This window comes from Chiroxiphia lanceolata, chromosome 20 (assembly GCF_009829145.1).
Source record: "Chiroxiphia lanceolata isolate bChiLan1 chromosome 20, bChiLan1.pri, whole genome shotgun sequence".
Taxonomy (NCBI): Eukaryota; Metazoa; Chordata; class Aves; order Passeriformes; family Pipridae; genus Chiroxiphia; species Chiroxiphia lanceolata.
Genome location: NC_045656.1, coordinates 11,684,688 through 11,700,170, shown reverse-complemented (window position 1 = coordinate 11,700,170; position 15,483 = coordinate 11,684,688). Strand labels below are relative to the sequence as shown.

The window sequence follows — 15,483 nt, the reverse complement described above, 5'->3', positions numbered from 1 at the left end:
GATGAGTGGAGAAGACAACTCACAGAGAGCTAAAGCTGGAAGGCACATCAGTGTGTGCCAGATTCTCTTACAGTAAGTTGACTGTCCTTTAGAGGTTAAAGGAAAGTCAGAAGTATTTTGGATAATTTAGCACATCCGAAGTTCATCCAAAGCCACAGGCAGGCAACTTGAACAGTATTTTGTATTCACTTTCTTTGGGAACTTGGTGGGTTATCACAATATTTAAAAGCAAGTTGCCTGAAATGTATTTAGTCTGTGTCTTTGCTAAAACTCCCATCTTTGAGACTATTACCAAGGTAATAGAGGAAAACCAGAAGATTTGCTGGTGTGTGTTCATGTCCCGAGCCTCACTGGGCTTTTCCACACTTGCCTCTGCCTGAAGCACTCCAGCGATTTGGTATTTTTCATCCAAAGTAGTATAATAGTTTCTATGTCCTTGTGCTCAGCTGGTCTGCCAAGCTCTGTCAATTAACATGGCTTCATTTTACCAGCTGATTAGATCATCCAAATGCACAGCAGATATACAGTTATGAATACTAATCCTCAGAAATTAAAACTGCATCTTCAAAACCCACAAAAAAAGTTTAATTTACTAATAAAATTGGCAGATAACACCTCAGAAAGGGAAAGGGACAAACATGAGGAAAAAAAGTTTATTAAATGAATGTTTGAAATGGAAAAATATACCTGCATATATTTTCATAATAAAAATAAAATGCGAACAATATTCAAAAGAGAACCACACAAACCAGAGCTGATGGAAAAGTAAACAGCTGGCAATTTATTGTTTTTTTCCCCCATAGCTAAAGCAATATAGATCAAACTGAAATAGAACAATTATTGTCAAGACAATTAATCACCGCTAACTGGCTCAGAAATGAGGGTGAGGGTTTTTTAATTCCAACGTATTTTATCGCAAATCTTTAGCCACAGAGACTTCCATTGTTATAGCAGATACAACACAAAGGGAAGAAACATCCAGACCACTGAAAGAGCGTATGGAAGAGATGAAGTTGTTTGTCGGAGGGGACATGCTGAGTATTAGTGCTGAAGCTGAGACAAACAGGAGCAGAGAGGGAAATCATCATATGGTAACATTTGTTTGGATAACTATTGCACAACATTTTTTTCCCAGTTATGCTTTGGTTATCTGCATTCCATACTGACAGTCCTGGAGACTTGCTATTGCTGTTTCTGAATGCCAGAATATGCATTTACTTCCTCCATTTTCAGGATAAAAAAAAAAAAAGAAAGAAAAGCATAAAAGTGTTTGCTTCCTAAACATGTTTTGTTTTGGCCTTTTTTTCCTTCTCTCTCCTTCCCATTCCCTCTAAATTTGCAATGATTATCCTCCAGTTTGGCTGATTATTCTATAATTCAGAAGCTTTACTCTGAGGTGTGAATCAATGTATGCTCATCAAACCATACGCTATAAAAAGCTTAACAGTTGATCCACTCCGGGATATTTTTCTCCCTGAAAAGGGAAGAAATGGTTTGAAAGTCATCAATCTGGAACAAGAATGTGCCTTAGTTTTAAACCCTTTTTATTCTTAGCCACAAAGATAGAGCCATTTTAAATTTACAGAGGTTACATAAAGAATGTGGTTTTGATTTACATGAGAGACAAAGGAAACTGAAATGATGGGAGTAGATGGGAAAAGACCAGTTTAAACAGTCCAAAACATTTACTACATGGAATGATTTTGCCCTGAAAGATCCCTTTCCTTTAAGCCACTATTTGCAAGGCAGAGAAAACTGCATAGGTACATTCACATAACAAGTTCCAGTAGAATTCCTCTGAATCTGGGCACTCTGCACACAGGCACAGCATAATTCAAAACCTATGCCAAGGTAAACACCAGGCTGTACTACCTTGGAACACACTCACAGAGCATCTTCAGAAAACGGAGGCCACATGCAAAACAAAAAAGAAATCTTGTATTGCTGCTTAGTCAGTCATCTGGCTCACCCTCAGTGAAAGACTACAGTAATTAAAACTACTCTTCCTCCACCAGTTTGCTAAAGGGAATGTTTACCACAACTTTATGTTCCACAACTGCATTCTGGAGTTCTGGCTATGAAAGCTGCTGGCATGAAGCTGCAGAAATGTGAGAGCAGAGAATTATCTCCTTCTGTCAGCCCCAAATGGGTACGTGTCAAGCAGCTCCACACAAGAACATACCAGTGCAATATCAATGTTATGTCAGTGCTCAGAATGATTCTATAGGAAATTCAAACATCCAGGATGGTGTTTTTAACTCTGGTTGGATACTGTGTGCTACAACAAGAGGAAATAAAGAAACAGAGGCAGAAAGTCAAAGCTGTATTCATTTGGGTTGCCAGCACACACTCTTCCTTCTGCTCCAGTAGCTCTTCCTCCAGACAGCTGAGACCTGCAGGCACAGCACTACGGCATAACAAAGGGACACTGAGTGCTCTGTGTGCACGTAACTCTCAAGGGGTAAAGAGGAAAAAAAGCTCGTTAAACAATGGCCCAAATGGGCAAGGGTGATCTTCCAAACACTCTTTGATGTTTCACCTCCTCTTCTATAATTTCTCTTGCTTTACAGGGCAGCACCTTGCACATGCACACACTTCCTTCCTGGTTGTTTATGTGTATTCCCCCTTGATGCAAACAGTCAGGCACAACTTCCACCAGTCTGGTCTGCATCCTGGCACCTCTTCCTCCTATATGCCTGTCACAGCTTTAAGTCCAGCTAGTATTTCAGAACTTTAATGTGTTCTCCACCTCTCCCATCTAAGTCTGACATCTGGACAGCAGGTGTCACCATTCCTGAATCTTATGGCCCAAAACACGGTTGTAGACCTCCTCAACTCTTCTGCAGGGTTTTCTGCTCTACATGAGCAACAAATGTAACCCTAGGCACTATAGCGCAACAAAAAAGACTGTAAAAGCAGTTTTTTGGACTGTGTTTTGTCTGGGAAGTCCTCCCCTCACCAGAGTTCATCGGTTAATTCTGGTCTGCACTTGTAGAAGAGCTGAAGCAGTCCCAAGAGCATGTGTTTCTTTCTTCCTTCTCTATCATGCCATTGAAAGCATTTATGTCAAGGAAAATACCTCTAAGGAAAGGAATGTTACCTGAAAATGTTCTCTCATTCAGTGACTGAATTCCAAGACAGAAAAAGCATGTAGGAAGAGCAGTTACTGAAACGGATACATCCAACAATAAGTGTTTTTTAAAACAAATTCATCCACTTAGAAAAGGATGAAAAGTCATTCCAAGTCTTGCAATCAGCAAAAGATTAAGAAGGACTTGCAACACTTCATTATGAAAAAGATAGGTCACAGAAAGCCATTCAAACCCACAAGGTAAAGCCAAACATGAGGAAATTCAAATCAACTTACTTGGAAACAAGAGAGAAAGCTGCTGAACAGATTGCTGGGCAGGGAACAAGTCTCATTAGGATATGGCCCAAAGAGGCAGGGAAATGGGCTCGGGTAACCTTCTCAAACACAGAACTGAAGGTGTTGATGTCTGCCAGCTTGCTGCTGTGGTCCCCACCTCCAGTGTCTAAGATGTTCCCTCCATGCAGGATCAAAATTAACACATGAGTTTTGCAGTTTTGGTGTTGAACTCCTTCCTGTGAGAAAAACAGGGAATAAAAAGGGAGGAAGCATTTTTATGGACATTGTTGGTATACCTGGTGTCAACACTAGCAGCGATTTTTTTTCTCCCACCCCCACTGTGATCATTTTTTGATATTTGCCCTCACTGGAAGGGGGGGGGGTGTGTGCATGCCCCACGTTCCATTTAATTCAAGTATGTCTGATCCATGTAGAGCCCACTACGCTCTGACAAAAAAACCCTGCAGCACAGATGTAGGTTTCAGATCAAAGATTAAAACAGCTTTGTGTACATCAAAAGCTACTTTAAATACCCTGAGACCGGAGAAGAATTTCAACCTCCACAGGCAGTCTAAGCAATCATCTGTCTAGGTATCCTGAACGATTGCTTCATTTACTGGCAGGGTTCTCATTCAAATCATCAAAGGTTCTAAAAAGCCAAATTTCTCTGCCAATGAAAACATCCAGCAGAAGCAGATGATACAGCTACCTCAGCTTCTTGAGACTGGCAGCTTCTTATTAAAATGAAAGATGGGGGTAATTTATCCAGACACTTACTGGAAAAGTAAAAAAATTTATCACTGCTTATATCCATAAAACTCACCAATAAATTTATGAACCTGTGAATATGCACAGACAATAACCAGCTTCATAGAATAAACAAGATATTTTCTACTTAAGACTGGAAAAGCATTTTGAATGTCTCAAAACTCCACATTTTTTTTTCCTCTTTATCCCCTGAGAGTTATGTGCATTCAAAGAACTGAGTAATATATTAAAAGATTAGACTTTTTGTTTTTAAATCTTGACTACCATTTTCTTTTCACTTTGGATCACACGATTCCTGAAGACTTCTAGTTCCTGACCAAATACAAACACACAACTAAAAAACCAGCAATATTTCTTGTACTTGTCTAAGGACTGTTAATTGTTAGATTGGGTGATTCACTGAGAATCAGGCAATGTTCTGGACACTTTATTCTTAAGTACTGGAATGAAGAGAAATTGGTAACTTTAGCACTTGCATAAAGGTGACAGAGATATGGTTGAAAATGAAAGAATTGTAAGTTATTCCATAAAGCCGCTATTTCTGTTCAGCCCACAAATTTTAGTATGCAGTAGAAGTATTCACTGTGAAGGCATTTTGCTGACCTGACTTTTATCTGCTTAAATACAGGATCGTATGAGCTTTTTCAAGGTTCCACTTTTCCTTGCATTCATTTACAATTTCCCTCTCCACATGGTTCCATTCCAGTTATTCAGAAGAGCAATTTAGTTCCCACTAAAAGGTAAGAGTAGTTCCTTCCACCACCAATGCCTGCTTGTAAATAAGCAGCACTGCTGATGGGTTGGTGGAACTGAAAGCTTCGAAACAGGTCTCTCAGCTGGATTTAACTGGTATCTTTCACAGGAAGACTCAAATGGAATGAAATTAATTTGCCTCTCAGCAGTAGCTCAGTCATGACTGAGACAAGGGGCTCAAAGGCTAATCAACTGGATTGAAATCAATCAATGACTGTCATAATTTTCAGTAGGAGTGGAATTCTTCAAAAACGTAAAAGTGGACATTTCCATTACCTGTCCTATATGTGGACAGAGGACCTTAATCAGTTTGTTGGAAGGACCACAACTTGTTTAGATTCTTTCCTGCTTCTAAAAAAAGACAATTGTGTTATTATCAATTTCATGAGTGCTGCTGAATCTGCTTCAAAAAACCTGCACTTCCACTCAAGTACTAAGTACATATAACAATTTCTCTTCAGAGAACTGGGTCATATTTCCACCTAAGTTAAGTATTTCCAGTGTCTAAAAAGCTTGTGATGATTTTCAGTGCACCTACCAAACAAGGGAAAGACACACTAAGCCACCAAATGAGTTTATAATTCCATAATACAACATTAGAGTATTTCCACATGTCTTCTCTTTAGAAATCACAGCTTGTTTTAGGAAATAATCTTACCTCACTGTCCTCGTGTATTTCAACACTACCTTGTGCAGGGAACCTTTGTTTTCTTAAAGAGGCTCTATATAATTCACCTGAAAGGAAAAGAGGCATATTGGTCATATAAATATTTGTCTACCACATCTTTTACAGACAACTATGTGTAAGGCACATTTCTAATTTCAAGACAGAAAGTTCAGTTCACAGGAAATTCTGTGGACAAACAGAAAAATATACAATATTAAAGGCTCTTCTATTCTTAACAGCAACATTCAGAACAGGATTCAGGTCCTTATACAGAGGTGTGTAGTACCAGTACAGCTGCTGTTGATCTGTGTCTTTCTGAAGCAGCAGTACAAGAGGTCACCTGAGGTTCTGCTCATCCCATACAGGTATCTTAGGTACTCTGATATGTCTTAAATATCACTAAACACTTATATATAGGCAAGTGAATTAAGCCTTTCAAGTTCTCCAAAGACTTTCAGGATGCAGTTCTTCCACAAACCTCTGTGACTACCTAGGGAACTCGATTAAGTAACTGCAGCACTCCATTACCATGATGCAAAATAGAAGTAACAGACCATAGAGCAAAAGACAATTTCTCCTCAAAAAGTCCTGTAACCTGAAAAACAGGAAGTGATATTGCAGAGAAATACATTTCTTTGCTAATACCATTTCACAATAGGATCACGCCTGCAAGTCCTCAATTATAAACACAACAATGAAAATGAAACAACAACAATGAAAGTCTCTGCATTGACTTCAGAACATGACCAAACAGACCAAAAGGCCCACCTGTCTGCTCTTTGGGCAGACTGGCTGGGCAGCAGCCTGCTCTAAGCAGTGGAACACTCCTGATATCAGCTTTAAGACCATGAGATTTTCCACTGTCTTGCCTCGGGAAACAAAACTTAGGAAGCTTTTCTTTGCAGAGAGTGTGGTCAAACACTGGAACAGGCTTCCTAGAGAGGTGTCAATGCCCCAAGCCTGTCGGTGTTTAAGAGGCTTTTAGACCATAATCTTAATAATATGCCTTTACTTTTGGTCAGCTGTGAAGTGGTCAGGCAGTTGGACAAGATCACTGTAGGTTACTTCCACTGAAAATATTCTATTCTATTCTATAACTTCTATAACTGGCTATGAAAAGGTTTGCCCTCTGAACAAATCTTCTCTGTGCTTAAGGACAGAAAAGAAGTTGATATAGCACTATCCACTTTTTCTGTTTTGCACTGTGTTTTTTTCAGTCATTGAAGAGAATCACTACAGGCTCTTTCTGGTCTCCTCATAATGCAGTATTTTTTTCTACTGCTGCATGTTACCTGGGAAACAGCTGTAAGATGAAATTTGATTAGCAAATGTTGCGGTGGTCAGTTCCTTGGGGAGGGCAAATGTGCTTTACTCTTCTGTCACTGATGGAATTCCAGACAAGGTGCGAATTCTATCCCTGTAACAATTCCTCCTCCCTCTCATATGGGGAAGAAGGCTTTGAAACCATCCTGAATCACAATAGCAGAAATTTGTAATTTAAAATTTCAGCTGACTGCAGTGCTGCAGCCCTAAATTCCACTCATCTCACAAAGATTAGCTGTTCCTAGAGAAATTGTGAGGTCTTCCTTCCTCTGTGACAGATACAAGTTTTAGGAGTTCAAGAGAGAGGATTGTACTTCTTCTGGGATCTAGACACCTTTTCCTCTGTTTCTTCCAGCATGCCAGAAGAAAATAAATACACTGCATAATGCTATAGATGACTCAGTTTACTTTTCCTTGGCATTTGGAGTTCATACCCTCTTTGTGGTTTCACTCCATTTGTTTACAGGCAGTCTGTCAGACCCTAAGACAGTGTTCACCAAGAACGTTGCTTAAGCAAGGTCTGGTCAGGTTATTCTAAAAGCACTGAAATTAGTCCAAAACAAATTTTGAACACTCTACTCTTCTGCATTGGGAGCAGGTTCTACCAACATCATTCCTTAAGAGTCACTGGAAATTTATTTAGCGTCTGTGTCTACATTTCTCCATATTTAAAATTGAGGTAATTATTCTTGCCTTTCTGACAGGCAAGGATTTAAGGTATTAGTCATTCAATACTTGTATAAAATAAAAGGGTACCACAACAAAAACCAAAATACCAGAAAGCAAATCCGACAGAGACAACATAAACCCATAAACCCTGAGCTTCCACCAAATGCAATTGCTTTCTGGAACTCTCCGCAATTTAATGCTGACCTCATTCTTAAAAAGCTACGTCAACAGTATGAAATTTATAAGTTCCATTTTTTGGAAGATTATCAATTGATGCCATTTAAAACATAAGGTTGCATTATAAAAACCAGCAGGAACTACTGAGTAGTTAAATGGCTCTTAGCAACATGTGGTATCAAAACAAATTAACATGAAATAGGTGAGTAAAACCAGAAAGTGACACTTGTCTATTGCTTATCAGATGCTGAACTATAAGGATGACAGCATACAGTCCTAAATTAAATGCAACCCCAATACAGAAACTGCTTTTTAGTCTAGGAGTCAACAGCCAGGAACAGTGGCTATCATCTAAGCCAACTAATTTATGACAAGGGAAGAGATTTATCAGGTATTTCTGCAGACAGAAACACACACTGCTACCACAGATACCACCAAGCCAGTGTATCTGGCAGGGATTGTTTTAGACTCAAATTGCCTCCGGAATTGCTACATAAATATACATTTATACACACACATATACGCATTCATCAGTGACTTAGGCACCAAGCAAGCTGTGTGTCTACAGCCTTGCCTGAATAACTCATGGCTCAAACAGTCTCCTCATGTGGAGTACATCAGATCTCAAGATCAGCACGAGAGCCAGATGAAAGGAAGAGCTTGGACAGTGATTCAAGACCCCAAAGCAGCCATGAAAGGCATCAGTTCAATACACAACCAAAAAAGTAAGTCCCCTGAATCTAAGAGAATAGAATTCAAATGATCATTCCCAAACCTCCAAGATCATGAGGTACAGTTCAAACCCATACTAAGAATCAAGCCAGGTCCTCTTTTTTTTTTTGCCCACAGACCATTTCAAATATCCCTAATGCTTTGTCATGTTAATTAGGGAAAAATTTAAAATCTAAAAAAAAAAAAAGAACTTGCTTTAGCTACAAAGCATAAGGTGCTGATAGTCCCAAAAGAAAACTGCTATTCCCATGATTGCGCTCCCATGAGAAATGATGCTGTTCCTGCCATCTGCTGTGCTATTACTAGTCATTCATAATGATAAATCCATCATAAGAAATATGTTCACATGAAGGCTGTGACATATGTTTTCTATTAACAAATGATAAAGAATCCTGTAATACACTGCAGATGCAGTTTTGCAAACTGCACTGTTTAGAGGAAAATAATGGCACGTGTCACTGAGCCCAATCCTGCTCTGGAAGCCACAACATAAGATGGTGCCTGTGTTAACTTCCATGACTTCTTCACTGAATGAGTCTTACACACATACACTACCAGATCTTGTACATGATTACTACAGAGCACTGGAGAAGAAGAAACACACAGGGTTAGCCAAGGATCTTAACTCCAAGTGCTCCCCAGCTCCACTTATCAGACCAAGCCAGATGGGAAAAATACGATTTCCAAAAGGGAAGGGGTTGGCACAGAGTGACAGCATGTGCTTATAAACACAGTTGCAGGAATGAAGAACAGACTGAACTCCAGGAAGGCAATGGACAATTGTTCCCAGAGAGAACTGTGATGAACATTAACACCATGCATTTCTGTAAGTCAATTCCTGCTCTTCAGCAAGCAATGCAAAAGCACAGAAAGATCAACAGCAGAGCCACATGCAAACAGACTCCCTGAAGCGGGGCACCAGTAGCAAAGGAACCCTAGCAACACCAGGCTTGGCACTACTTTTTACTCCTATAGCACTCAGAAATTTTAACAGCAACACTTCTTGCACCTCCTTAAGCAGAGACAGGAGAAAGAAGTCCAGAGAACAAAGCACTGAAGGCTCCCACACTCCAAATCCAGCCATGTTGTACTGTCCTGTATGAGCTATTGTGTACAACAGCAGCTTCACCCTCCAGTGCTCTACTTCTGCCACTCCAGCCAACACTAAAAGGTACTAATGTGCTAAATAATGTCAGAGGCACTTTTTTGGTACATTTTCATAATCCATATTAAAAATAATTAAATTTAAAATAAAACTTAAAAGAATCCTAGTCCCTTCACATGCATTTCTCTTCTCAAGGTAGCAGATCACTCGGTTAACAAGTCTACTCTATTACTATCTCTCGTTACTGAACAGCCTCAGTACAAAGAAAAATGAGAACACCTTCAACTCACATTGTTTTTCCTGCAGAAAGCCAGATGAGCAAAACGCAGACTCTTCACCTGCAAGAGGAAGAAACCACAATGTAAACTAAAATCACTTTACATGAACTCTTTACTTTTTCTACTGTGTTGCAGTAAATATTTTGCAACTGACCACTATGGTGATTTCCATAACCCCCATTGGCTTCAGTGGGAACAGCTCAGCATATGACACCCCTGACAACTGCTGTAATCTGTTCAAAGTGGTTAGCCTTGAAGCTAGATTTTACCCTTTATATTCAATCTATTTGATAACCTGCAGCATTACCCACTGAATCTCTAACCCAGAAATGGTATAACTTACCTAGCAATACAAAACAGATTCCTATTCCAAATATTTAATTAGCAGCTTTTAAAAGAATGTTTCTGTCCTTCCATTCCCTCCCACAGTCCACCCATCCAAAGAAAGTTGCAAGTACAAAGGGATTTTCTCAGATCTAAATACAAAAACCTAATATACCGAGACACAAGAACATGGGAATAAAGGCTCTTTCTGTAGATAAAGCCCTCCTACAGCACTCCAGCCATTTCTACCATGGAGGGTAAACACCTTTGCCATTCCACCACAAGAGCAACCAAAGCAAAAAGGCATCACATCAGACTACATCTATCATCAGAGTTGGGATGGGAACACAGGTCTCTCAATCCCTTCTCTAGATTCCTTATTCAGAGGCCCAGCAACATTTTTTCCTGGAGCCTAACTACCCCTTGAGTATATGCACAGACACAGCATCAGCTGCTGGGGCACAGTTGACTCAACAGCAGAGACCATGTTCTGTTATGCTGTTTGGCAAATGACAAGCACCAGGGAAGCTGGTGGCACCTCAGGATACGGGAATAAACCAGCGCACGTCCTGCCAGCGCCTGCCCACTGATTCTCATGTGTTCAAATGAAAGCTTCTGCCCAGCGCCTTAAGAAGACTACAGAACTTGTAAGCATTGTTTCTCATCTCATGAATTAAAAATGCTGTCACACTAAATGCAACTAGGGTTAATATATAAAAACTAACAATAATGTTTTACTCCTCTGATGGACGCAGCAGTACAGAATAAGAACTCCGAAACTATTCTCTTTTTCTTCAGCTGCCCCAGCTATCAAATTGACTTGGTTTTAAGAGAATAAAAAGAAAAGAAAAAATGACAGACTTTCAATATACAGCAAAGAAATCTGCTTTAGTCCATTCTTTGTGCAAGCAGTACTTGCAGTACACTACTGTACTTCACTTTTGAAGAACAAAAATTATTTGAGTTAGCTACTTTCCAAATTTCACATACCATCTCTTTCCTTTTCAGTTCCTCACCAGGACAATTCACAGACTCTTGTTCTGACAAAGAGCTTGGGTCACAACTGTTACCTGCTTTCAACTTATTAGGGAAGAAATATTAACTGCAACAGCTCACAGAGACAGTCATTGCTGAGACAGAGCAGCCATCAGTCACTGCCTTGGGATGAATGTGTGAAACTCTTAGGAATGTGAGAGCTAAAAGCAAAAACCGGGTCTCCATGACAAGAGCACAGACCAGCCTTCTGAAGTGCTTGTATACACAATTACACTAATTACAACATGGAAAACAATGTGTTTCACAAAGAAAACTCCTTTCCATGGTAGCTTTGAATGGCTGTGCAGACAGAAACTCTCCTTCTCAAAAGAACAGACAGAAGGTGAAGACACTTCCACTACAGAACTAAAACTCATTTTTATTTGGTAGGTTTAAGAAACAGAGAGTGTCTTTTTTTAAAGCCTTACTAACAAATTTCAACTTTGCATGTACATTTTTAACAGGTACATTTAAGCCTTTCAGTACATCTTACTGTGCCTGTTCCACATTTTTCATCTCATAGTAGATTTAACAGATTCTGAAAAAAAAGCCACTTCTCTGTCCTGGAACTGAAAGATGATCTGCAATTACTCTATTTGTATGCTACTTAAAACAAAATGAGCAAGCAGTTTTTTGGGCAACGTTGAAACCAGAATAGAAGCCACTTTGCTTTCCCACAAAGGATTGCTAACACCAGTAGAAATAAATGTATCTATTGACCAGAGAAAGCAACTGTAGGTAAAAATAAGATTGACAAAGTTACCTTTAGTGTCATGCTATGGTACATTGCCATTACACATACATGTAGATTTGCAGACCTGCAGCCATTTCTCATTCATGTAGCTGTGCTCCTGAGATGTCAGAGGGCATTTTGTACAATTCTTGTCTCTCATTTTGCTCTTGCCTGGGATTACATTGATAACGGGATCAGTGCCAGAGGCCAGCACAGCAGAACAGTTGTGCACCTCAGCACCAGGGAGGTATCCAGGGGATCATTCTTTTCTTTCTTTCCCCACACATTCAGTCTTGCAGTACTGGCTACAAGAGTGCCAACAGGCTTTATGGTACACAATTTTCTGTCTTCTAATCATCTGAATTCATGTAACAACATAACCAGGCCACTGGAACAAACAATGTTCATGCTCCACTCTAGAACATTCTTGCCTCAGCAAGAATACTATGAAAATTAACTTCTGAATAGAAAAATCTCTTTGGGTAATTTTTTTTTTTTTAAATGCCTGGCAAATTTAAAACTGGTGTGTGGACAGTTATGTCAAACTTGGGAAAATAAAGAGAGAGGAAAGGAGGCAATATATCTACAGATGGCATGACCCTCTGGATGAGAATGGCAGCCAGGGAAACTCTAGGCCCAAAGAAACTGATGCAAGAACACATGCTGATTTCACCACTGGACTGGATCTTAATGCAGACTGAAAAAGGAAAAGGGAGGAGGGACTGCATGGAAAGCAATGCTCTCTGCAGCAGGACTCAGCTCTCAGCTAAAAAATATCTCAGCAGCCAGTTTAAGCTTCCTCCACTTTGCATACAATTGCTGAGCTGTATTCTAGAACACAGAGATTCAGAAAATTAAATTCTGGCAGTTGCACAACACTGGTAACCTGCCCTGCTATAAACTGCTAGCAGTGATGATTTGCAGAAATCCAATCCACTGTTTCTCTCTAAAACCTGCTGCTAGAAGTAAAATCTGTTCTCTATATGAGCCATCTGATGTGTTTTGGAATGCTGATGACTATTGTAGTTTTCATCCTTCCCTTTCACTATCCACTAAGTCAAATATTCTGTTTGCCATTCTTCACATTAATAGGCAGCAGATGCTATTGCAATAAACTTAATAGCAGCATAAACACTACAGTTAGTTATGTAAAACCACCCTTTAATTAATTATATGAGTCCAGGAGGGCATGACAAGGAGAGGTAAATCACATGCTGCTGGGGGGAAGGAAGAGAGCAGTTTGTTTACACAGAACATTCACAGCGGACAAAATTAGGCAAGCCAGCCCTCAGAGGAGAGAGAAAGAGAGAGAAGGAGAACCCCTAGTAGAAGGTAAAACTCACTATTAGCAGTCATGAGGGTGTAGAGGTTTTTGTGTTATACGGAGTGTTTTGACCATTGCATAAATGTTGTAGAACCTCTGAGACACATGGCAGGTGTACCAAAGGGGACTGAACCAGTGAGCCAGTGCAAAATGAGACCAGATGAAGAATTCAAAGACACCTCAGTCTGCACCAGTCTTACACAGAAACCCTGGTTTCCTGTGGGAGTTTAACGGATCCAACTCAACATAGCTCGTAATTTCAGATACTGTGGGTTAGTATCCACATTACAACTGAAAGTATCTTAACGAAAAGTCTAAACCATGCAATGCAAAAAATTAACCACTCCCATTTAAGTGGAGAATGCTAATTCACAGTCAAGTTGGCATAGCTGAAATATTTTCTCTGTATTCCCTTGATCTAATAAAAAAATTTAACTTTTATTTTAAACATCAGAATTACAAAATTCAACAAAACAAGACTCGCATAGAATTATACTGAATCATTTTATACCCAGGAAATAATTAAGTGAGAAAGAAATATACATATCTGACATTATTGTAAAGGAAGCTTATGCAAACATACAAATTATACAAGGAAGGAAAACGAGAGAAAAGAAACCAATCTTTCCTAAAAAAAATTACCCTAGCAGCTGCATTCCTGCCATACTTTGCAGTTAACTCAGGGCTGACTGCTAGCACCTAAGCAGTTTTCCTTGTCAAAAGTGCATGTAACCGTTGAACAGGGAGTTGCAGGCTCTGCTTTATTCCTAACCAAGCACCTTATGTACATATTTAAACACTGTACGACCTTTATTGTCTACTTAAAACGAGATTAACTTCATTTCACAAAAAACAATAGATGGTTTTCAGACTACAAAGTCTTTCCCCTTCCACAAAAACATCAACTTGAAGAGTGATGTAGCTAAACTTTCCTCTTACACTTAGGATTTGTACGTATTTTACAACAACCTAGTTGAATGTCTGATGAAGACAGATCGCTTGAAGTTGATTAATTACTTCTCTCTCACATCAATATTTCTCATAACACATGACTGGACAGACTCTTAATTTGATTGAAAGATAAAGCGATACTGTTACATAGCCAAATTAAAAACTGTTTATGCCCTAAAAAATAATAAAAGAGCAATTACTTTCTCCTTTGCTTTCCTCCACCTTCCACTACAGGGTGAGACCAGAGTAAATCTCTGCAGCAGCTGTCAGTGTATCCTACCCTTCTGACTGCTATTGTCTTACTTTGTGCATTACTTTAGCCTAACCAGAGGTTCAAGAGGTCTGGGACAAGCACAAATACATTTTCGTACCCGCTTAATGCTCTTGAATGCCCAGGACAATTTTTGGGAGCTTAGTGCACTCTGAAAAGCTGGTCCTTGTGCACAGTCCACTCAAAACCAAACCAAACTCTCTCAAAACAGAAGGAGAAACACTGTCATCAACTTAAGTCTTTATAGCAGCCTTCTGCACACAAGACAACAGAAAACATGAATTCCAAGTAGATCAACAAAAGCTAGTGTGAATCCTAAGGCTTTGGAAATGCAATGTCAGCACCAAAGAGTGCCCAGTGTACAGTGTGGAAGCAGACAACGGCTGATCAACCCTTCTATGAAGTAAGTCTCTGCTAAAAGCTACTAGGATAGACTCTGCTTTCCCTTTTACTGCTGTAAGTCCAGTTTATTCAGTAGGGTAACTCTTTACAGTAGTCTTTGCCAAGGATCACAACGTACTGGTGTCAAAAAGTGCTGCAATCACAGGATGTCTGCTACACATTTCCTGGAAGCATAAAAGTGCTGTAATAATGCTTGTTTCAAATTAGTGTGAAATACAATAGTATAACTGTATGGTGCTCTTAGTCATAGAACAATAGAATCATAGAATGGGTTGGTTTGGAAGGGACCTTGAAGATCATGGAGTTCCAACCCCCTGCCATGTAGTCATATGGTTTAGTTTTAGGTAGTCCTGTGAGGAGCAGGGAGTTGGACTTGATCCTTATGGGTCCCTTCCAACTTGAGATATTCTACAATTTTATTTAAATTAGTTTACTCTACAGATGTATATTAAACTTAATCTTAACCTTAACCAAAAATGTTATTCTAGTCTTCCAGTTCTGTTCAGTGCCTTGTGGATATCATGACAGGAGAACAGACAGAGCAGTTGAGGGAATCAACAGGAAATTGCCCCTGACACCTCTCAAAAACAGGCTGCTTCACATA

The 15,483-nt window shown here is 39.5% G+C and overlaps 1 protein-coding gene across 1 annotated transcript in view; it reads right to left on the bottom strand.

The window, feature by feature from the left end:
- The window catches only part of PITPNM3 (PITPNM family member 3), a 62,208-nt gene that overhangs the window by 29,245 nt on the left and 17,480 nt on the right, over positions 1 to 15,483 (bottom strand). The window contains 3 exon segments of the mRNA XM_032707417.1: positions 3,368 to 3,603; positions 5,547 to 5,623; positions 9,852 to 9,899. Coding sequence (XP_032563308.1) covers positions 3,368 to 3,603; positions 5,547 to 5,623; positions 9,852 to 9,899 — 361 coding nt within the window.